At 37.6% G+C, this 22,545-nt stretch overlaps 1 protein-coding gene across 2 annotated transcripts in view; it reads right to left on the bottom strand.

Moving 5' to 3' along the window:
• SHPRH (SNF2 histone linker PHD RING helicase) overlaps positions 1–22,545 on the bottom strand; it is a 117,507-nt gene that overhangs the window by 39,947 nt on the left and 55,015 nt on the right. For both annotated transcript variants that reach the window (XM_044002820.1, XM_044002821.1), the window contains 9 exons: positions 19,541–19,629; positions 18,267–18,359; positions 17,121–17,228; positions 11,962–12,104; positions 8,548–8,721; positions 8,134–8,196; positions 6,548–6,773; positions 3,667–3,810; positions 2,792–2,893 (listed from right to left, as the gene is read on the bottom strand). In XM_044002820.1, coding sequence (XP_043858755.1) covers positions 2,792–2,893; positions 3,667–3,810; positions 6,548–6,773; positions 8,134–8,196; positions 8,548–8,721; positions 11,962–12,104; positions 17,121–17,228; positions 18,267–18,359; positions 19,541–19,629 — 1,142 coding nt within the window. The remainder of the gene's footprint in view (positions 1–2,791; positions 2,894–3,666; positions 3,811–6,547; positions 6,774–8,133; positions 8,197–8,547; positions 8,722–11,961; positions 12,105–17,120; positions 17,229–18,266; positions 18,360–19,540; positions 19,630–22,545) is intronic.

The following is a 22,545-nucleotide window of genomic DNA, read 5'->3' on the forward strand; positions in this document are numbered from 1 at the left end:
GCATCCAATTTCATAGTCTGCATCAAAATACAATTTCCTGTTCCTCTCAGGCCATACATTTTGTACCATGAAGATTGCAGTTCTTGGAAAGTTGTAATTTCAATTCCTTTTTTGTTTTTTTTGCCCCCTTACTTCACACATGTCCTCTTATATTTTGTTTTTTTGTTTTTTTTGGAGGAATTACCTACCTTTCCTATAGTTACCTTTTATTATTATTATCATTATTGGGTGGGGAAATGGGGGTTAAGTGACTTGCCCAGGGTCACACAGCTAGTAAGTGTCAAGTGTCTGAGGCTGGATTTGAACTCGGGTACTCCTGACTCCAGGCCTGGTGCTGTATCCACTGTGCCACCTAGTTGCCTCCTATCTTTTTATTTAGGTATTTAGACATGCATGGATTTTTTTTTAGCACCCATTTAAAAAATCTACAGCATACATTTTTTCTAGGCCACTTTAAAGCTGGTGCTTTAAAATAATGCCCCAGATTCCTAATGGTTATTTAATTAGTCATTTAATTTTTCCCACTCTCTAAATTTTGCCAAAGCTATATTTAAAAAAAACTGAATAGGGGGCAGTTAGATGGTGCAGTGGTTAAAGCACTGGCCCTGGATTCAGGAGTACCTGAGTTCAAATCCGGTCTCAGACACTTGACACTTACTAGCTGTGTGACCCTGAGCAAGTCACTTAACCCCCATTGCCTGCAAAAACAAACAAACAAAACTGAATCACAGTTAAATGGAATTACTATTCTTTTTTACCTTGAGAACACTTGAGTATAGTAAATAGTACCTTAAATGGTTGAACAAAATACATTTCCTATACCAGTTCTTGTCTACGATTTGGGATCGAATTTACTATATTTTTGTTCTTTTTAGTTTCTAAAATAATCTGTACTAGGAAGCAATTACTTATATCAACCAAAAACCTCTCCCCTTCATTGTATCCTAAAGAGATGTTCCATTAATCTATGTGTGGATAATATGAAGTACTATTCAATTTTGAAACTTTCTAAATTCAGGAAACATTTCTAGTTCAGTCTTACTCTCTTGGTAAAAGAAATCTATAATATATTATGCTATCTACTATGATATTTTAAGAGTTTAAGCATAGAATTCCTAAAGCACAGAGATAGGTAAACTTCCACTTTTCGGTATAGTTTTATACTACAGTATTAGGACCATAGGCTTACTGGCTAAGAGCTGGAAAGGATTGTAGAGGATGTTATTCCCAGTCCTCTCACATTGTCTCTGATATAAAGTACTCTTCCTTTAAGGTAATGCTCTTTCATTTATTAGTGTTTGTTGCTGTTAAGTCTACCCTAACTCAAAATTCTGAAACAAGCATTTGATCATTTTGAATGTGAAAAGCTGTAGTGTACTGGAGATAAGGCTACCAAAATTCTCTGACTCAGAGATAAATATAACTTACTTGGTTATAGACAGAAGATGAGGTTTCAGTTATTAACTATAAGCTAAGATGGGGCCAAGGAGAGGGAAGTAAAGGACAGATTTCAGAACTGTATTTTTTTTTTGTGGGCAGTGAGGGTTAAGTGACTTGCCCAGGGTCACACAGCTAGTAAGTGTCAAGTGTCTGAGGCTGGATTTGAACTCAGGTCCTCCTGAATTCAGGGCTGGTGCTTTATCCACTGCGCCACCTAGCTGATCCCCAGAACAGTATTATTAAGTCTGAAGCTGGAAATGATGGATACTACAGCTACTCCTGAGAAAGAAGTTCAGCTGATCAGAGAAATACCTGAAAAGCAGAGAATCATAAAAATTACTCAGCATATTCACTAGGCTGAGATGTCATGCCTAAAAAACTTAGTTAGTTTGGCAGGGGAAGCATCTGTTTCATAGAGATATCATATTCACCAAGGAATTTATGCAGATGGTTCCTGAGATAGAAAGAGGACACTGAAGTTTATAGTACCAGAGTTGTTACTCTGAAGACAATGATCTTATGTCTGTTCCCATAGTGCATTTCTATAAGTGTATGTGTACTCTCCCAGAAATACTAAATGCTTTAGTGGGAAAGTATGACCCAAATTTATGTGTGGGTTGTGATGTAATTACTATTCCTTGAATTACTTTAATGTATGACTAGACTTCTGATTATATTATTATTTCTTTTGCTGTACTGTTGAATGCTTATAATTAATATCTAAAAGTGTCATTTTTGTGAATGGCTGGTTTTGTATAAAGAAAGTTCATTAAACAATGTTTAAGAGCTGAAATGGAGAAAAGGGAGAATGTATTCCCCCACACAGTGTTACCCCTCGGATCCTAAGAGAGTTTCAATGTAATGTAGTAGTTCGTGGTCACTCTCTGAGAATCTAGACCTTATAGTGTGAGGAAGAGGTGTAGTAACTGAAGCAGTCCAGGTATTGGGAAGATACTCAAGCCACTACAGTGTGAATGGCACTCCCATACACCTGTAAACTCATATACAGTGATATACTCCTTGCTCTATGTGTCTGTCTCTAGATTTCCTAAGGAAGATAGATAAACTCTTTTTATATCCCTTTGGAAAATATTAACAACAGAGTTAACTTTTTCTTTAAAAGTAGAACTATGATTTAATCTGTGTAGGGAGCTCCCAGCAAGGAACTCCTTGACCAATGCAGATCTTCACCTTCACTGAAATGTATAATCTTGGAGTGTTAACTGGGGCACTCTATATATCTTTACAATGTAAATAATGTAGACTAGCACTGTTATTAAATGTAGTATTGCTTGACTTCCACTAGAGGGCACCATGACAATACAACATGTATAAATGGTGGTATTACAACCTTTTCCAAATTAGTAAGGTAGAGAAGTTGGCCAAGTTTCTTCTGAAGCTGGGATTTGGCAACTGCCTTGTCATTCAACAGTTTTACTCGATTTTGTTCAACCTAAAAAAAAGAAAAAAGCTTGTTTCTACATTCTAATAAAAACAGTGAAATCCTATTTAAAACACACATTATTACACTTGGAGCTAAGTTTGGTAGGAATATTTAGTTCTACATTCATAAAAGTAAAATTTGTAAGCACTGAGAACAAACAAAAATGGCTGAAATGTTTAAGAAAAGGAACCTATGAAGAAAATGTAAAAGAATTTATATTTAGCATGCAAAAGGAAAGATCTGGAAGTCAATTAAAAATAACCTATATTTCAACCTATTGTAAAGGGATTTACAATGAAACAGATATCAGTTGTTCTCTTCTGGTAAAGAGCTAAAATAATAAAATATGAAATTTAAGTAGAAGACTTTCCTAGCCTTGAAAGTATGAGAGATAATGGGGCAGAAGGCTAAAATGCTAATAGGACATGTTTTCTGAGACATCTCTTGTTTGTTTGTTTTTCTTTTTTTTTTTTTGCGGGGCAATGGGGGTTAAGTGACTTGCCCCGGGTCACACAGCTAGTAAGTGTCAAGTGTCTGAGGCCAGATTTGAACTCAGGTACTCCTGAATCCAGGGCCAGTGAGACATCTCTTGTAAGGAATTATCTATCTGAAATGTGTAGCTATAATCCTGTAAGATACAGAGGTCTGCACATCTAAACATAGGTATGCTCACTTAGACTTGTGGATTGACTCATTGCTTATACTACATAACCTCCAGGTCTCTGGTGTGATGTACAGTCTTTTGAGCTATGCTGTCTGGGTCTGACTCACTGGCAACCTACTTCATGGGGTTCAATTATGTGCAGAACAGGAGGATTGGGCTTTGGTTCATCAGGATGCCGAACTCTTAGACGTTCTGTAGCCATTGCAAGTTCATCAATAGCAGACACGTGATCCCTCAGAACCATCCAATATTCATGAAGCAACTGTAAGAGAAGAAAAATTAGAATAAGAGAAGAAAAATTAGAATAAAAGTTGTGCACTGAGCCCTAATGTGGGATAATTCATAAAAAATCTTCATTGAGATCTTTAGGGAAATTTAATGCTACATAATAAGAGAAAAGGCTCATACAGTTCTCTGGCCACGTAACATTCAGGAGATGTTGCTAAGCACCTATAAAAGATGGCTCATTTATTTTGCTAACCACACCATTTTAGTTATCTAATTTGGAAACTTACAATTTCAACACAATACAGATGAGTAAGAAAGGAAAGAGAAACCAAACTCCGAGGTAATTCAGATGAATAATGTGGGAAGTCTGGGCTAACACCCTTTTTAATAAGCTAAATATGTGATATCAAGTTCTTACTACAGTTCCCTTGAGCTCCCACTTCCCCTTCAAGGCCATTTAGCAGGGAAAACACACCACAAATTATGATCACTGCATGAGGGAAGGGGCTTGATTCCAGGTCCCCAGATTCAGAGCTAGTGCTCCCTCACCTATAGCACTAACACAACATATGGTAGGAAAGTGCTGGCCTAGAGATTAGACAATCTGGGCTTTGGTTCTGGGCTCTACACTAACCAGTTGTGTGACCAGCTGGGCAGAATCAAATTCACTTCACCTCATGTTTCAAATTAAGGGGCTAGTTTAGAGAGCCCTATGGTACTTTTCAACATAACTATATTAGAAGCACCTGGAAGGTTGGGCCCATATCTTATTATTCATGTATTTCCTAGTATTCTTTCCTCACCTCTGCCTCACAGAATTGTTGACAAGAGTTTTAAAAATACCTTAGATTGACTAATTCCTTTGTGACCCTGTAACAACTTCTCTGGCCTTCAGTTTCTCCATTTGTAAAATAATAGGATTGAACTAAATAATCTCACAGGTTATTTCTACTTCAAATCCCAGAAGTCTCTGAATCAATATTATATAAATTGTACAAAGCTCTTTTATAACAGAATCATCACTATAATTTCTTATGTCACATGCATTTTTACATAACCCACAATATCTTCTGACTGACTGACTTAACTGCAATTATCTGCTCAGAATGCTTATTTCTATCCAAATTTACCATTTGTATATGAAACTCTATGCAACTGCTTCATCGGGATACCACGTAATTTAACTACTTTCATTGTCTTCTGTGGTTAAGGGAAATTTTGTTGGATTCTGAAAAGCAAGTAAACTGTTTGCTTTTTTCCAAATAAGCCTTCAGCTTTCCAAAAAGTTGTCAAAGGAGTGAGTCTATGATTAGACATGAAATGCATTGTTTCTCCTCTTATCTCCAACCCATCTGATCAGAAAAACCAGGGCAGTGACGAGAAGTCCATTACAGTAGAGTGTATAAATACCAAAAGAACAAGTGCTGTTGCTGGGGAATGAAAGATAAATAAATGGTTTCTGACCATAGAGATTCTACAGTCTTATAGGAGATATAAGATAAATACATAGGTGTTTATACTAGAAAGGTGAGAGAGAGAGAGAGAGAGAGAGAGAGAGAGAGAGAGAGAGAGAGAAGCTCCATACAAAAGTTTATACCAAAGTGCCATATCAGTATAAAGGTGGGAGGTTTTTTTTTCAATTGGGGAGAAATGGCCCAAGTTTCTTGGGGAAGGTGGTGTGTGATTTGAGACTTACAGAATATCCTTCTCTTCTCCAATTTCATAGAATTGTACTAAGAGTGGCAAAAAGACATTAAAACAGATATGTATGCCTGGAAAAGGAGGTGACCTGATGAAAATTAGATAGACAGGTAGATATGCAGCTAGGTAACTAGAGCTGTCATTTATTCAGTGCTTACTATGTATTAGGGAAAGAAATAAAAGATGGAAGTAGTCCTTGCTCTCAGGGACTTTTCAGTATGAAGATGGAAGACAACTACTAAAGGAATATAAATGAAAGTGGGTAGAAGGGCAGAGTCCTGGAGATGTCCAGGAAGTGTAGCTGGAGGCCTGGAGCTGAGAAAGTTAAGGGCAAAGCAGGCCTCACAAAGCTCAGGGTGGCTCCAGGGACAAAGTCCTAATCTCAAATGGGAAGTGAGTAGAGATATTAGCCCAAGTGGAGTGTAAACATCACAGCTGGAGATGTCTATGAAGCAAAAACAGATGGACAGCCTGAGTGGTACAATGACATGTGGATATTACCTACTGTCATAAGAGAGAATGGCTTCCCGTGTACTGAATGGAAATGAGAATTTTTGAAAAGACAAGAAACATACAGGACGAGAAGGTATGGAGGGCTTCTAAGCTCAAAAGATGTAAATGACCCATGAATGTATCAAAGTAATAACAGTCCAAGCCAAAGGGGAGAATGTATCAGAGGTGGGACTAACTTTTTGCAAGGATTTTTACTAGCTTCAAGTTTGAATGCTAAATGAATAGCTTAATATTTACATAATTATTTCATGAATAATTTGTTCATAGTCATTCAATAAAGGAGAGAGATGGGAACTGAACCTGTGATTTTCATTAGCACAGGGAACTCTCAAGTGAGGAAACGCCCTTGACAACAATGTGTGTGGGCACTTTCTCTGCAATTAAGGATTTTAGAGCTGTTTAGAGTGCTAAGAGGATAAGTGACTTGTTTAGGGTCACAGAGGCAAGGCTTAAACCTAGAACAAAGGTTGGCTTTGAGGCCAGCTCTCTATTTGCTCTGATGTTCTGCCTCTTGATCATTCACTGCAGAGTTCAAATAGAAAGTTTTCCTATTCTACCTTGTATTCCTTCTTCCAGGCTTCAAAGAGTTCCATTGAAGTATTCCCTTCTTCAATGAGTCTGAGGTCCAGTCGGTGTGTTTTGGCAAAAGACAGGATTGCTTTCAAAGAGCGCTCCGTCTCACTTGTTGCCCACAGTCCTCGGCTTGTAGTAGGTAGCCGATCATCCACCAGGCCTTCTTCATCCTCTATCATCTCCTCAAAAATTGCAGTTTGGCCTTTTACCCTTGAAATATAAAAGGGAAAACCAGTTCTCATCATGATACCTGTTGAATTTGCCCACACTCTGCTTTTGGTGGAGAAACAATGTGAGTGAGCAATGGTTAGGGGGAGGGATAGGAAAAAACCAAAATCATCCAGATTTGGTCTGCTGCATTAGCCATTGTAGCTATGGAAACCTCTCTGTTGATCTCTGGGAACTATAGCGATTTTGAAACTTATTGGAGTTTGTGTAAAGGGGAAGAGGAGCACAGGAAGGAAGAGGGGAAATAAGGTATACGGAGGAAACTGTTAATAATGATGATGATGGTACTAATGATAGCTAGCATGTACCTAACACTAAGTGCCAGGGACTGTGCTAAGTGGTTTGCCTGTGTTATCTCATTTGATCCTCACAACAATCCTGAGAGGTAGGTGCTATTATTATTCCCACTTTATAGTTGAGGAAATTGAGGCAAACAGAACTTAAGTGACTTGCTCAAGGTCACAAAAAATGTCTGAGGCCACATTTGAATTCAGATTTCCCTGACTTCAGTCCCAGCACTCTATCCACTGCTCCACCTAAATGCCAGTTATTATAATAATAATTATTATTATTATGGTGGTGGTGGTTGTTATTTGCTTCAGGATTAACTATTATCACCTACAGATTGCCTGGTGGGGTTCTTAAGAAGCATCCTTGGGTGGGAGCAGCTAGGTCGCTCAGAGGATAAAGCACCAGGTCTGGATTCAGGAGGACCTGAGTTCAAATCCAGCCTCAGACACTTGACACTAACTGTATGACCCTTGGTAAGTCACTTAATCCTCATTGCTCCCCTCCTCCCCCCACCCAAAAAATAAAAAAACAAAACAAAAAAAAAGAAGCATCCTCAGGTTGGGGAATCCCCTCTTTCTTCAGCTGCCTCCTTGGGAAAACAAGCACCTGACTTCATTTTACCCCTACCCCCACAGCTGGTGAAAAAATGTTTAAATCACAGATGATTTGTTGCTGGGATTGCCCTGCAAGTTTAATCCACACCACTTAAAAGTAAAAAGAAAACTATACATTAAAACTCTTTTATTGGGTATCCTTACCTTGTCTATAAAAGAGTTAAAGCTTTTAAAAAAATGTGTGTGTATATGTATGTGTGTATCTATATATTCATACATATACACAATATTGTATGTATGTACACACAGCTACTCTGGGGGAAAAACTGTATAACTTATAAATACTGTTGTTAATCCCTTTTTTCCAATGGTTAATTTTCCAGTAGAAAACTTGGAAGCATGATCATTATGAAGAAAATATAATCTCAGACTCAGAACACTATACCCCATAAGATGTTTCGTTTTCCCAATGGGATATAAGCAATCAGGGAACTTACGTGTGAGAAAATAGCTTCGACTCATACTCCGTGAACAATTCATCAGCTTTACAAAAGACACAGCTGGAAAAGAAGAGATCACCAAGAAAAACATTTTCAGCTGTAACCAGCAATAGGGTAATTTAGAGGAGAGTGTTGAGTATTTTGTAACCCATTTGTTCATTTTAGGAAAAACATATGCACATATTAAATTTTCAACTATTTTGTGGGGAAAAAATGAATGCAAATTGCAGGATGAAAGTGGAAAGTGTTTAAAGCTTGCTTAAAAAAAAGTTATATCAATATGAAGTTTACTTTTTTCTTCTGAAACTAAATGAAAAAGCTCCACTACTTTAGTCATTATTTATTCTAAGGAAACAAATCTAAGCTGATAAGGGCATGACACCTCAATACAAGCTTTCTTCTTTTACCTACTTGTTGAGGGGCAGTCTGACAGGTCGAAGGTGGCAGATTGTGGCAGCTTCAATGACATCACGGGATGGAGGTCCCTCCAGATTCTTCACAGCCTCTCTCACTAGTTTTTGGAATTTCTTTAGCTCTTCCATTTGAGTTGTGAGCAAGTACTGAAGACCTCTGCAGTCCCGGAACCTGATTGCCAACAACAACAACAACAAAACATAAAGCAGGTCAGGGTGGTTAAGGCAATGGTTGCCAAATAAAGTATTATGGGGGCATCAGAGATGCTGTGAAACTTCACCCAGCAACCCTGTAGTACGAAGCCTTTCTGAATGCCTAACATTCAGAAAGTATTTATCTATTCATTTATACCTTTCATCAAGTATTTATGGAATGCTTCCATACATAAAAATATGCTAGTTGCTAAAGAGGACACAAAAGTACTAGATGACACAGTCCCATCCTAAAAAAGCACACAATCTTCAATTTAATTCAACAAAAAATCACAAGTTCAGATTATGTGGTAGGCATAAGGGATACAAAGCTGAAACAAAAACCAGTTCTCAGCCTCAAGAAGCTTAAGATCTACCGGAGAAGTAAAATATTCTGTTCTCTGATGCATTCCTCCCACACCTTTTATGAGAGGGCAACACTCTTATCAAAAAGTAATGACCTACAAGAGTGCTGTCAAGCTCTAATAAATACTGAGCCAAGAAACTGCACATAAAGATCCCTATGGGCCCCATCTTAACTTAGAAAACGACATTATAACATTATCTATGTTTATATATTTTTATTTCATTGAGTTTTTTCCAGTTACATTTTAATCTCCTGCATTCTGGAGAGTTGTGTTTGACACCTCTGACCTCCATTAGTTTTCCTACTTCTACGCAACCTTCTTGTTCCTCTTTTTTTTTTTTTAAGTGAGGCAATTGGGGTTAAAGGACTTGCCCAGGGTCACACAGCTAGTAAGTGTTAAGTGTCTGAGGCTGGATTTGAACTCAAGTCCTCCTGAATCCAGGGCTGGTGCTCTATCCACCGCGCCACCTAGCTGCCCCCCTGTTCCTCTTTTTTAAGAGGTAGGAGAGGGAGGAAACTGCTGGGAACTTATGTAGAAGTTGAAAAGGTTGAAAGAGGAAAGAAGTAAAATTTTTCACAAAGATAAAAGATAAAGGGGAATACAAACATAAAAAAAAGTAGGCGAACAATAGGTGCTATAATGAGAGAGGAAGAAAACCCAGAAAGTTAGGAAGGAGAAAGAAAAAATAAGATGCTTTTGGCGGGGCTTATAGGTACCAAACTTGGCATGGAGAGAGAAATAATGAAATATAAGTACTGTAGATCTAGCAAAGCTGGACCTCCTGTAACTACTCCAAGACAACACTTCATTTCCCATCTTTATGTCTTTGCTATTCCTGCCTATCTCCCCAGCAGGACTGTCCTTCCCCCTCCACTTTGCTGCTTAGATTCTCTGGCTTTCTTCAAGCCTTAGCTCAAATCCCAGCTTCAGCAGGAAGCTGGTTCCTTGCAGCTGCTAAGGCCTTCCCCCTTTAGAGTAACTTCATCTACTCTATATATCTTCTATGTGCCTAATTATTTATTTTTTGTCTCTTCTCCGTTAGAATGTATGCTTCTTGTGGCCAGGGATTGATTTTCCCCCTTTCTTTGTATCCCTATTTCTTAGTGCAGTGCTTGGCACGCTGTGAGAACTTAACAAAAGCTTTCTGACTGTCAAAGCTGAACCATATGAACAAAATCATACTCAAAAAATAACTTCAGGAGGCAGCTAGGTGGCGCAGTGGATAAAGCACTGGGCCTGGATTCAGAAGGACCTGAGTTCAAGTCCGGCCTCAGACACTTGAGACTAGCTGTGTGACCCTGGGCAAGTCGCTTGACCCTCATTGCCCTGCCAAAAAAAAAAAAACAATATTAAAAAAAATAATAACTTGGGGGTGGCTAGGTGGCGCAGCCTCAGACACTTGACACTTACTAGAGCTGTGTGACCATGGGCAAGTCACTTAACCCCCATTGCCCCGCAAAAAAAAAGAAAAAAAGAAAAAGAAAAAAAAATAACTTCACTAATATCTAAGTGCATGCCCTTTTCTAACTTTGATACTATAATAAAAGGCAGAAAAGTTTATTTAACAAAGATGAGTGGTAATCAACTTCAAATAGGAAAAAACAAATAGGAAAAAACACACCCATGGCTTTGAAAAGTAGTGCAATAATAAGGCAAACAACTTTGAATCTTCAGTGGCTTTTTATCCTCCAGCAAAAATATACTCCTCACTTTGGCATTTAGAGCCCTTCAGAACATGATTATAGTTCACTGATTTAGAGGTGAAAGAGACTTTATGTTTGATGTCTGGAGGGAGTGACATGGAAAATTATAACACATTAAAATGTCTTTTTCCATTATGTCTCTCATAGTATCTGGTTTACTAATTGCTCATACTTTTAAGTGAAGGCACTGAAGGCTTCTGTGTTAAAATGAGGTCATGTTATCTGAGAGAGGGAACTCATTATCAGAGCTGTTGTGGTTATCAAATGAGGTAATATTTGTAAAGTGCTTAACATCTTGCCTGGCATATAGTAGGCACTTAATAAATGCTTATTTTCTTCCTTCCTAATAGCAGGGAACTTTGGCAGTCATGAAAAGTGAATGACATGGGAAGTGTGCCCATCACCAGAAGGGAGTAGACCACTGACAGCAGGATGGAGTAGGACAGGGGAGGAGGTTCCCAAAATATGGTTCAAGGACAGTCTTGCTTGATTACAACAGACATAAAAGAAACATAACAAAACAAAACTTTTCCTGGGACAAAAGAGGCACTTTTTTGAGGCAGAATGGAGCTGTAGACAGAGAGGCTAGCCTTGAAGCCAAGAAGACCTGGGTTCAAATGTTGCCTCTGACAGAAATTCTCTGTTTAAATCTGTCAAGTCAGAAAACCTCTCAGTGACCTAGGCAAACTCTCTAAGCCTACAAACTGCAGAGAACATATCAACCTGCACTGGTCTAAGGCACCTACCGGGAGGCTTCCTATACCAATGAAACCATATGTCCAGTTCGTATCCACATTCCTTTTTTGGGAACACATCTATAATTTCAGTGATTTAAGGAACTCTGAATATGGATAGTTACTCTTCAATTTAGAGCCTCAGAAGGTTTGCTGGGGGACTGAGAGGTCAAGTGATTTTCCCACAGTCACCCTGTCAGTCAGTACGAGTCCAAAATGAGACTTGAAAATCTTTCACAATTAGTGAACAGCTCTTCACCATGTCACACGGCCTCTCAGAGAGAGAGTACTCTCTGAAGTGCCATGAGCAATACAGAAATTAATAAGATAAGTCTGATCTCAAAGATATTACAATGAAACACTTATATTTAGTTGTTTTTTTCCTATTTGTTTTTTCCTGTGCTACATTTCTTACTTTTCTGCCATGGAAAGTTTACTAGTTTGTTGCTTGTAGTTGCTAGTTATTTCATTCTGCACACGCTGAACAAGCTCCTCATCGATAGCATATTGAATTGCTGATTGGATCACATCTAGCCACCAAGGTGAGCCTGAATGTATCTGTGGGGGAAAAAAAACCAAACCAGAAATATCAATCATCAAATTAATATTTATTGCATGTCTATAAATAAAACATACACTATGCTAAGTAATTCGAGAGTTACAATGAAAGGATAAGATAGTTCCTGCCCTCAAAGAGCTTTTCTGCCTACAGGCAACAAAACCAAACCAAAAACAAAGATAAATGCACTATGAGGCAGCATAGCAGAACGGAGCACATGATAGACCTGGAGTCCAAAGACCTGGATTCACACCCCACTTCTGATTTTTGCTGTGTGACCTGGGCAAGATACTTGACCTCAGCTTTAGTTACCTCATCTGTAAAATGGGGAGACTAATAATATGGACAGTATCTACACAGTTATTGTAAGGATCAAATGACAATGTAAATAAGGATAATAGCTAACATTTCTAAGGTTTGTTAAGTGCTTTATAGATACTATCTAATTTTATCTTCACAAAAACCCTGAAGTAGGTGCTATTATCCCCATTTTATAGTTAGGGAAACTGAGGCAAACAGAGGTTAACTCACTTGATTCTGGAATACAAATTTGATTCTGGCAATCTATAGTTCTTTTCTCTACCTATAAGAAAGGCAATATTTGGGGCGGAGCCAAGATGGCGGAGGAAAGACATTAAATGCACAGAGCTCCTGATGTAATCACCCCCAAAAATAGCAATAAAAGAACCCTCAGGGGCAGAAAAACACACAAAAATACGGGCTGAGAGTTTTCTCCAGCTATAGATAGATTTCAGGAGGCCATACTGGGCCACAAATAAAGCCTAACTCCACAATCGAGCTGACACACCAGACACCCGCCTGAGGAATTTAGCCCAGAGCCTCTGAATCAGCGTCTTCTGGAACTGAGTGTGCCGCCGGGTTAAATGGCTGGCTGAGGCGGGGTAAGTGCAGGGGTACCAGTGGACTGGGGAAAAGGATTCGACTATCCCACCCCAGCGGCAAACCAGGAAGAAATCCTGAATGGTGGGAGGCCCAGGTGGGGGAGGGGAGCAGGGGAGCAGGCTCATGGAAGCCAAGAACCACACCACAGAAAGCTTTGCTGGTTGGCTGTTTAGTAAGTAGGCTTGAGATTATCTCCGGACCAGAGAACAGGCCAGGTGAGATTAAAACCTTCCCCCACCTCCAAACCAAAACACCTAGGACCCTCTGAAGCTGGGAACAGGAGCGGAGCTGAGAAGCAGACCCCACCCCCCCCAACCCCAGTGGAGAGTTTAAAACCAAAGGAAAGCGAGGCCAGGCAGGCTGAGAAGAAGCGCAACCATCGCCTGGGCCACACTGTACCTCGAACAGTGTGTCCTGGAAGCAGTGCCACACTTTAAGAAGGAGTTAAAAGCCAAGAAATAGTAAGCCAGGATGAGTAGGCAGAGAAAGCAGAAGACCATCGAAAACTTCTTTGGGGGTTAGGTAGACCACAATACAACCTCAGAAGAAGATAATGAAAGGGTCAAAGCTCCAACATCCAAAGCTTCCAAGAAAAATATGAACTGGTCTCAGGCCATGGAAACTCTCAAAAGGGACTTTGAAGAGAAAGTAGGAGAACTAGAAAGAAGAAGTAGAGAAAGGGAGAAAAGAATGGAAAGAGAAATGAGAGCGATGCAGGAGAGTCATGAGAAAAAAGCCAACAGTTTGAAAAGCCAAATGGAAAAGGAGATTAAAAAACTGTCTAATGAAAATAACTGCCTAAGAATTAGGACTGAACAAATGGAAGCTAGTGACCTTATGAGAAACCAAGACACAGTAAAGCAAATCCAACTGAATGAAAAAATAGAGGGCAATGTGAAATATCTTCTTGGAAAAACAGCTGACCTAGAAAATAAATCTAGGAGAGATAATTTGAAAGTCATTGGACTATCTGAAAACCATGACCAAAACAAAAGCTTAGACACCATCCTCCAAGAGATTGTGAGGGAAAATTGCCCTGATATTCTAGAAGCAGAAACTAAAACAGAAATCAAAAGAATCCACCGATCACCTCCTGAAAGAGATCCCAAAAGGAAAACCTCCAGGAATATTATAGCCAAATTCCAGAACTCCCAGGTCAAGGAGAAAATACTGCAAGCAGCTAGAAAAAAGGAATTCAAATACTGTGGAGCTCCAATAAAGATAAAGCAAGATCTAGCAGCTTCTACATTAAAGGACCGGAGGGCATGGAATATGATATTCCAGAGGGCAAAGGAACTGGGACTACAGCCAAAAATCACGTACCCAGCAAAACTGTGTATAATCTTTCAGAGCCAAAAATGGGATTTCAATGAGAAAGAGGTCTTTCAGGCATTTGTGATGAAAAGACCTGAACTGAATAGAAAATTTGACTTTCAAATACAAGACCCTGGAGAAGCATAAAAAGGTAAACAGGAAAAAGACTTAATGAGGGATATTAAAAGATAAAACTGTTTACATTCCTACATGGGAAGATAATTCTTCAAACTCATAAGAACTATCTCAGTAAGGAATTCACAGAAGACACAGGTCTGAACTGAATATGAAGGGATGATATCTGTAAAGCATTTGTTTTGTTCTTTGTGGGGCACAAGGTGGGGTCTCTTATGTCTGCTGCTGGATTTGGGCTTGGGGCCTCCTGGGTCCACTATGCCACCTAACTAACCCATGATGACATCTTTAAAATAGGGTTGAGGTGTAGGAGGAATAGACTGGGGGAGGGAGAAGTGGAGAGATGGTCTGGGGAGAGGTAGTTCACATGAAGGAAACAAGAAAAAAGCTTATGGAGAGGAGGAGAAGAGGGGGAAGGAGTTGGGGAGTGAGTGAACCTTAATATTGTCAGAATTGACTCAAAGAAGGACTAACATACATACTCAAGTAGGTATAGTAATATATTTTTGCCCTGAGGGAGGGGAAGGAGATGGGGGGGAGGAAGGGAAGGAGGGAAGGGCAGATTGAGGGAGAGAGCTGTAAAAAGCAAAACACTTTCAAGGAAGATGAAAATGTTCTGCATTACTGCACAAGTATGACATACTGAATTGCTTGATCTCATAGGGAGGGTCGAGGAGGGAGGGAGGAAGAAAAATCTAGAACACAGAATTAGCTCAGGGATCTTGATCTCATCGAAGTGGGCTCATGGAGGGAATAACATTCATACCCAATTGGGAGGAGTAATCTATTTAACCCTGCAGGAAAGTAGGAGGAGAGAAGGATAAGGAAGGAAGGGTGAAAAAAGGGAGTGAAGAGTGGGGAAGAGGATAGTCAGAAGTAAAACACCTCTGAAGAGGAATAGGTAAAAAGAAGATAGAGTAAATGTCATGGGAAGGGAGTGGGATGGAGGGAAATAGTTATGATGATTGATTATAATGGCAAAACGTATGGTACCTACTTTTCTGGGCTTTTATGAAGAAAATTCTCTGTCAAGCTTAAGGTACTATATACAGGTTATGATGAACAGGATACTATCAGAAAAACCTGGAAAGACCCACATGAACTGAAGCAGAGTGAAATGTCCTTTATACAAAATAACAGCCATAGTGTAAGATGATCTGCTGGGAAGCATGTGGTTACTTTCAGCAAGGCAATGATCCAATATAACCCTGAAGGACTTATGAAGATTGCAGCCCATCTGCAGAGAAAGAACTGATAGTATCTGAAAACAGATGGAAGCACATTTAAAAAATTTTTTTCTTTTTTTTTTCTTTTCCTCTTTGACAATTCCTTAATTTGAAGTTTTGGGTTTTTTTGACTGTTTCCTCTCACAACTAGCTAATATGGGAATGTTTTCCATGACTACTCATGTATAACTTATTTTGAATTGCTTGAGTTCTTGTTGGGTGGGGGGTGGGAATGGAGGGAGGAAGAGAAGTTGGAACACAAAGTTTTAAAAAACTGATGTTAAAATTTATGCTTACATATATTTTGGAAAAGAAAATTCTATTAAAAAAAACTGCTACTTGAAAAAAAGGGCAATATTTCTAATCACCTAATTACCAGTGGCATAACTAGATTTTAAACAAAACATCATCTAAGATAACCTCATGGAGACATTCACAAAAATGCAAAATGTTTGATGAAGAGATATGGGGAGAGAAGTGACTTTTTATTTCAAGAATAAAAAGCAGTTATTTGTTTATCTGGGACTTCCAGTTATACTTATTTTACAAAATGGAAATCTTGAAAAGGGCAAGATGTTCTTGTTTCCCTCCAAAGGGTATAACATTACTGTTCTGTCAACCCTAAAACATCTTTTTGGAAATCACTAAGTCTCAGGTTAAAAATGCATCAAAATGTTGGGGATTCACACTCTTAGTAAACTCAAATATACACAATCTCACAACTCATTATGTCAATTCACAATATGGCAGATGAAGTGGTGACATCACACTTGAAGTGATATTCATAAAACATTTGATAATTTTTAAGGCCCTTGCTACATAAACATCCCACAAAATAGCAAAAAGTATTGTCATTCCTGGTAAGTAGCAGAGCTAGAATTCAAACTTGGGCAGATCTTCTGACTAAAAAATACAGAAAAATCTTTTTTCCCCCCACAAATTACCCATTATAATTCATTAGATACACCCAAAAGCTGAAAGTACTTCCCAGCCCACTGAACAAGAGTTTCCCATTAATCTTGGATTTGTAACATCTGAGCAATTCATTCCAGTAACAGGGTTTCCAAGGTCTAGATTTTGTCTGTCCGCTCCCCCATCTCCATCACCCCATCACAGGTCTTTACTCTTTCGGGTATGAGGTCCTTTGAGGGTACTCTTCCTTCTCCCTGATGACTGGAACCCAAACAATACAATTCATACTCTTTCAATCTCTTGAGAACTGTAGAACTTGAATAGAAAATCCATTCCCCACCCTCCCAATATTATCGTTATTTATTTGCTTTGAACTAATGTGTTTTCTGGTAGGCTTATACCATATCCCACAATGGCTTATTTTTTTTCAATCTTAATAGTATAAAAACTACAGAACAATCTAAAAACCAATCATGATTACAGATGGCCAAGTCAAACTATGACAAATCAATAACCACAGCTTGCCTTCCTTTGAAGCTCCCGGATGGTCTGCAAAACTGGCTGTAAAGCTTGATGGGCTTCTGCAACTTCTGCATTGGATTTACTCATGTAATGCTGTCTAAGTTGTTCAGCCTGAAATTAAAAATAAAAAGACCTTTATTCAAGTGATTCAAAGCAATTGTGTAGGACATTTTAAGAACATTTCTATGACTGATACTAATTAGCTACTTAGCTTAAACATGTATTCTAGTGTGTACACATGTATTATTTGAATGTATGTGGCACTACAAATACAGTTGGGATTAGCAAAAGGAAAATAAAATGGCCAATTACCTTTATATATCAAGCATCTTTACTCTTCTACTTGTCCTCTATTTGTATTCATCTTGTCAAACCCAACATTTGCAATATGGCTATTTGTTGAACATTAAAGCTATCCAACAATAGACTAAGCTATCACAATAAATAGTGGGCTCCCTGTCACTGGAAATGTTTAAAGAGAATCTGAATAACTGTTAAGGGTGCTTGAAAAAAGAAATCCTATAATGTGATCAGTTAGGCTAGGATCATAGATTTATAGTTGGAAAGAAACATTTCAGCTTTCTTCAGGGACAAATGAGTAGCCTGTATTACCAACAAGGGTTCTTACAAGCCTGGAGTAGCTTGGGGGGAAGGAAAGGAGGAAGCACCGGTTGTTGCAGGTTATAAAAGATACTGGGGATGGGGGATAGAGACAAAAGGGAAAATGATAAGCATGGAAGATATGATGGAAGTCCTTTACAATGTTTCTTGCCCTGGTTTGTGGTTAAATTTATCTGGTAGAGTAAACATTTTAGAATATGAAAAAAACCCAAAAAACCTTTCTCCCTAAACCAAGTCTTTTACAGCTATGCCTTTAAAATGCCTTTATTTACTGTTTATTTCCAAACTATGTAATTGGCTACCAAAAGTCAGTAGAAGAAATAGCAAGTAGCTCAAGAGAAAAATATAATTACAGGTGCTGACATTCTTCTTCATCTAATTCAATCCCAGGAAGGTTAAAAGCAGTAAAGGTAGCTGGCTAACTATGGTCACACTCATTCCAAAATGTTGCATGCACTTAAAAATATCAATCGCAGAAAGCATAAAATCTGAAAAATCTACTCTTCCCAAGTGAATAATGATAATTACCTCTTCCTCAAGTTTGCCATCTCTCAAGGTAGGAGGTATTCCTGGGTGCTTGGCTAGTAATAATTCCATCAGGTTGTGTGTAGAATGAAGTCTCTAAAAATACAAAAAAAGCAATAACTTGGATATCCCATTCACCAAACAAGTGAGCAGCAGCTTATTCTGGGAAAACTTTTGTCATCGTATACTGAGCACATTAGGCTGCATAAAGAAGAAACCTTTTGTATGAATAGAATTTGAATGTCAACCCTCTGAAATACTGAATTCTGTTTCATAAAAGGTCTTCAAAAAAATCAAACTTCTATCAAATCTAGGTGACTATCTGTTTAATAATGCTTTCACTTGTAACTTCAATCATCATTTATCCAATCTTATAATAGCAACAAAAATGTGATGGAAAAATGAGGGAGATGTATTTCAAAATAAGAAAGGTCAAAATCAGATGGAAAGATTTTCTTTTTCTTTTCTTTTCTTTTGCTGTTCAATAACTTTGTTTTGCATACATAGGGAACAGGTTTTCACTTGTTTTCCTAATAGTGGTTATAGATTTTATTAATCCCTCTTGTAATCACTGGAATGAAAGACAGCTGGCCAAAGATGGGAGTTGCAATCTGTGAATGGAGTAGAATGGAGTGAAGTTTCTAATGGCCTTTCTCTGACACTGTCCTCAGTCAACTGGTAAATAAACATTTATTAAGCGCCTACTATGTTCCAGGCACCATGCTCAGTGCCATAGTTGGAGCAAATGAACTAAGAGGTCACAAATTGGTACCATTCACCCATCGTCCAAAGTGATGTGAAAGTTTACAAGAACATCAGGCAGTATTTTCCTAAGTTATGTCAGATTCTAGGATGCAGAAGAACATACATACGATTAGTAGTAAGAAGAAATGGGTATGAAATGGTATCACTGCCAAGGCTTACTAGCTGGACAACTTTTGGCAAATCACTCAATCTCTCTTTCCTCATCCATAAAATGGGGCTAATAAAGCTTATACTACCTAAATCAGAGGGTCATTGTGACAATGAAATAAGAATGTGTGCAAAATACTTTGTAAAACAATGTTAGCTATTATTATTATTGAAACCAAAGTATTAAGATATACTTAGGTGAGTGTTTTTTTGTTTTTTTTTTTCCAAAGAACTTCCAACTGAAATGTACTGTTGCTCTCTAGTAACATTTACTGGTATTCACAAGTAATCTCAAACATTCAGGAATCCTTATTAAAAAAAAAGAAAGAAAAATATTCAAACAAAATTGTTAAATATTTACTCACTTGTAATGAATCAGTTTTGAGTTTGTCTTTGTGTTCCTCAGATGAACGTAATACTTCTCTATACAGGTCCACTGCTTGGGCATACTCATCTGAAGAATTAAAGTTCATTTAAAGCCAAGAAGACATATTTTTAAACTAAAAATTTTCTTGTTATCTCTTAAATATTTGTGTTTTAATTTAATGTTCAGGAAAAGAAACTTCACAGACTCCTGGAGTTAGGAAGGATTTCAGAGATCATTTAGTTGAATCTTAAATTAAAACATGAATCCTCACACTTGAAGATTTAATTTATTTGTTGTGTGTTTTATTTTAAAAGTAAGAAAATGAAAGATCTTTTATTAATTTTAAGGAAATACAAAAAAAAGATGATACTGGTAAGAAAAGCTAAACAAGTTCCCCCCGCCAAATTTGTAACATAGCTTTTAATCACATAAAAATTAAAAAAAAAATACAAGGATAACCTGGAATTAATTTTAACAAAAGTCAATTTTATTAAAAGCTGAAATGATGGAGGGAAAACTTGTGATATACTTGAAATTAATGGTAGGCTCTAGTAAATCAGTTTTAACTTTTAGTTATATGTTAGACATTTTAGCAGATTTTTGCAATATCCTTTTGGGGGGGGGGCAGGGCGAGGCAATGAGGGTTAAATGACTTGCCCAGGGTCATACAGTTAGTAAATGTCAAGTGTCTGAGGCCATATTTGAACTCAGGTCCCCCTGAATTCAAGACCAGTGCTTTATCCACTGTGCCACCTAGCTGCCCACAATATCCTCTTACCAAAGAATGCAAATGTGGAAGAAAAATAATTTCTGTTTAAGAATTATTTTAAATACTAAAGTACTTTATCATTAATTAAAGCTTAGTAACTTAAGGCTTTATCATTTCTGCCAACAGAACTCACAAATAGTTAAAGATGATTTCTTTTTCTCTCTCTCAGTATGAACAGGTGTTTCATCTCAAATTGATGTCAACATATCATTTCTAAGGTAAATTGAGGCTAATTTGGTGATCTGAGTGAGAAATCTCAGTTGTTTGTCGCTTTTGGAAATAAGTTCAAAACACAAAGTTGAAAACACAGCTGAAATAGCATGTGTTTTGTAAACATCATCATGACGTGATTTTTACAAAACAGAATTCACGGAGTTCTAAAAGTCTTATTAATATAAACAGTTGGGCAGGTTTTTTAAATGTCCTTTTAAATACTTTTAAACACTCTAGTTCCAACAGTTAACTATTCAGGACTTTTCCCCATGTAATGGAATACTATTTCAAAACATGTTAGTCATCCAGTTTTTATTCAATTTGGGGATGCAGGTCTTCTGGCTAATAATTAAAACAAACAAACAAACATGGATAGCCTTTGATAATTTAGGCACAAACACCCAAATAATTACGTTACTTCAAGATGTAGTTACATAATCAGTTATCCTTGTTTAAATTTGTCCAGATTTCTGATGAAGGTTCTTCAAATGGCACATGGATTCTACAAGCACCTACACCATCATTTATTGTACATGGGGAGTCTTTAGTTAAGCAGCAATTCCAAATATAACTACAGACTACCTTAAATTATTTCCAACAAACTCATATACTTTTTTATATTCTTAAAGAAAGAACAGTGATTGCAGCATAATGAAAAAGGAGTTAACTTGATTTTTTTCATTATAATAAATACACTGTTAAACATGCTTTATTTATGCAAGAAAATAAAAATATGGAAAAATGTTCCAATTAGGAATACTGCCTATTTCTAGCCACTTGATGGCACTAAATTTCCAAATAAACTCATTCTACTTGACACTGCAGAGTTCATTCTTTCTATTAATATCTGTAAAAAACAGACTATTCAAAACTAGAACAAAACAATTTAATGAAGGAGTAAGTACATACATGTATTACATTTGTATATGTACATTCACATTTCATATAAACAGACTAATGTAAGGGTTCAAATTCATTTTATAGTTCCATTAAATATTAGTTACAAGAGAAAAATGACCTACAAGTTTCTTTATAAAAGGCATGTGATTATGTGTATGTGCTTTTCTAGTAAATTAACTCTATTAGACAAATAGCATCAAATCCCTATTAAACTTGTTTCATTTACCATTTCATTTTCAAACAAATGGAATTTAGAAAAGACAACTTTTAACTGATAAGAATTCTGTGGTGATTTTCTCTTGATATCAATAGCCGACTATAACTCTAACCCACACAAAAGTACTAGTAAACTGAAAAATAACTGGAAAAGAAAATGCTGAAAGCATGTTATTGGCCATGCAGCAGGAGTTAGGGAGCATGCTGATCTTGCCATTTGCCAGAATACTTTAGAGTAATATCAGATGATCTACTTTTTCTTCCAATTATAGGCTTATTTTTTACTTTCTCAATGGGGTTAAAAGGAAAAGAGAGGAAGGACACTTAGCTGTTTAAGTACTGATCACATCTCTCTCTCTCTCTCTCTCTCTCTCTCTCTCTCTCTCTCTCTCTCTCTCTCTCTCTCTCTCTCTCTCTCTCTCTCTCTCTCTTTCACACACACACACCCAAAATCCAGGAAGTGTAAATTTCTTAAATTTACAAGGGAGAAATTACTACTCTAAGATACTTTTGCACCATGAATTTTGATACCCACTGTCAGAGACTTCACAACCACAACACTGTATTACTTGTGATTATTATGTCATGAAGGCAAAAACATTTCAAGGCATATTTTGCATTCTACTTGTTTTCATACTTGTTCAGGACAGGCAGTTAGAGAAGAGCATCAGCCATAGAGTCAGATGTGGGTTTATAGTCCATCTCAAACCTTTATCTGCTGTGTTATCATGGGCAAGTCTTAACTTCAAGGAACCTAATTTCCTCATCTATAAAATGGAGATAATAATATTTGCACCATCGGTGCAAATTACTGTGAGGATTGCATCTTATAAATCTTGAGCTGCGGGTGTTATTCTTCTACTGTATTTCTACTCTGATGCCTAAATGATATAGGAAACTAAGCC

Source organism: Dromiciops gliroides, chromosome 4 (genome assembly GCF_019393635.1).
Source record: "Dromiciops gliroides isolate mDroGli1 chromosome 4, mDroGli1.pri, whole genome shotgun sequence".
Classification (NCBI taxonomy): Eukaryota; Metazoa; Chordata; class Mammalia; order Microbiotheria; family Microbiotheriidae; genus Dromiciops; species Dromiciops gliroides.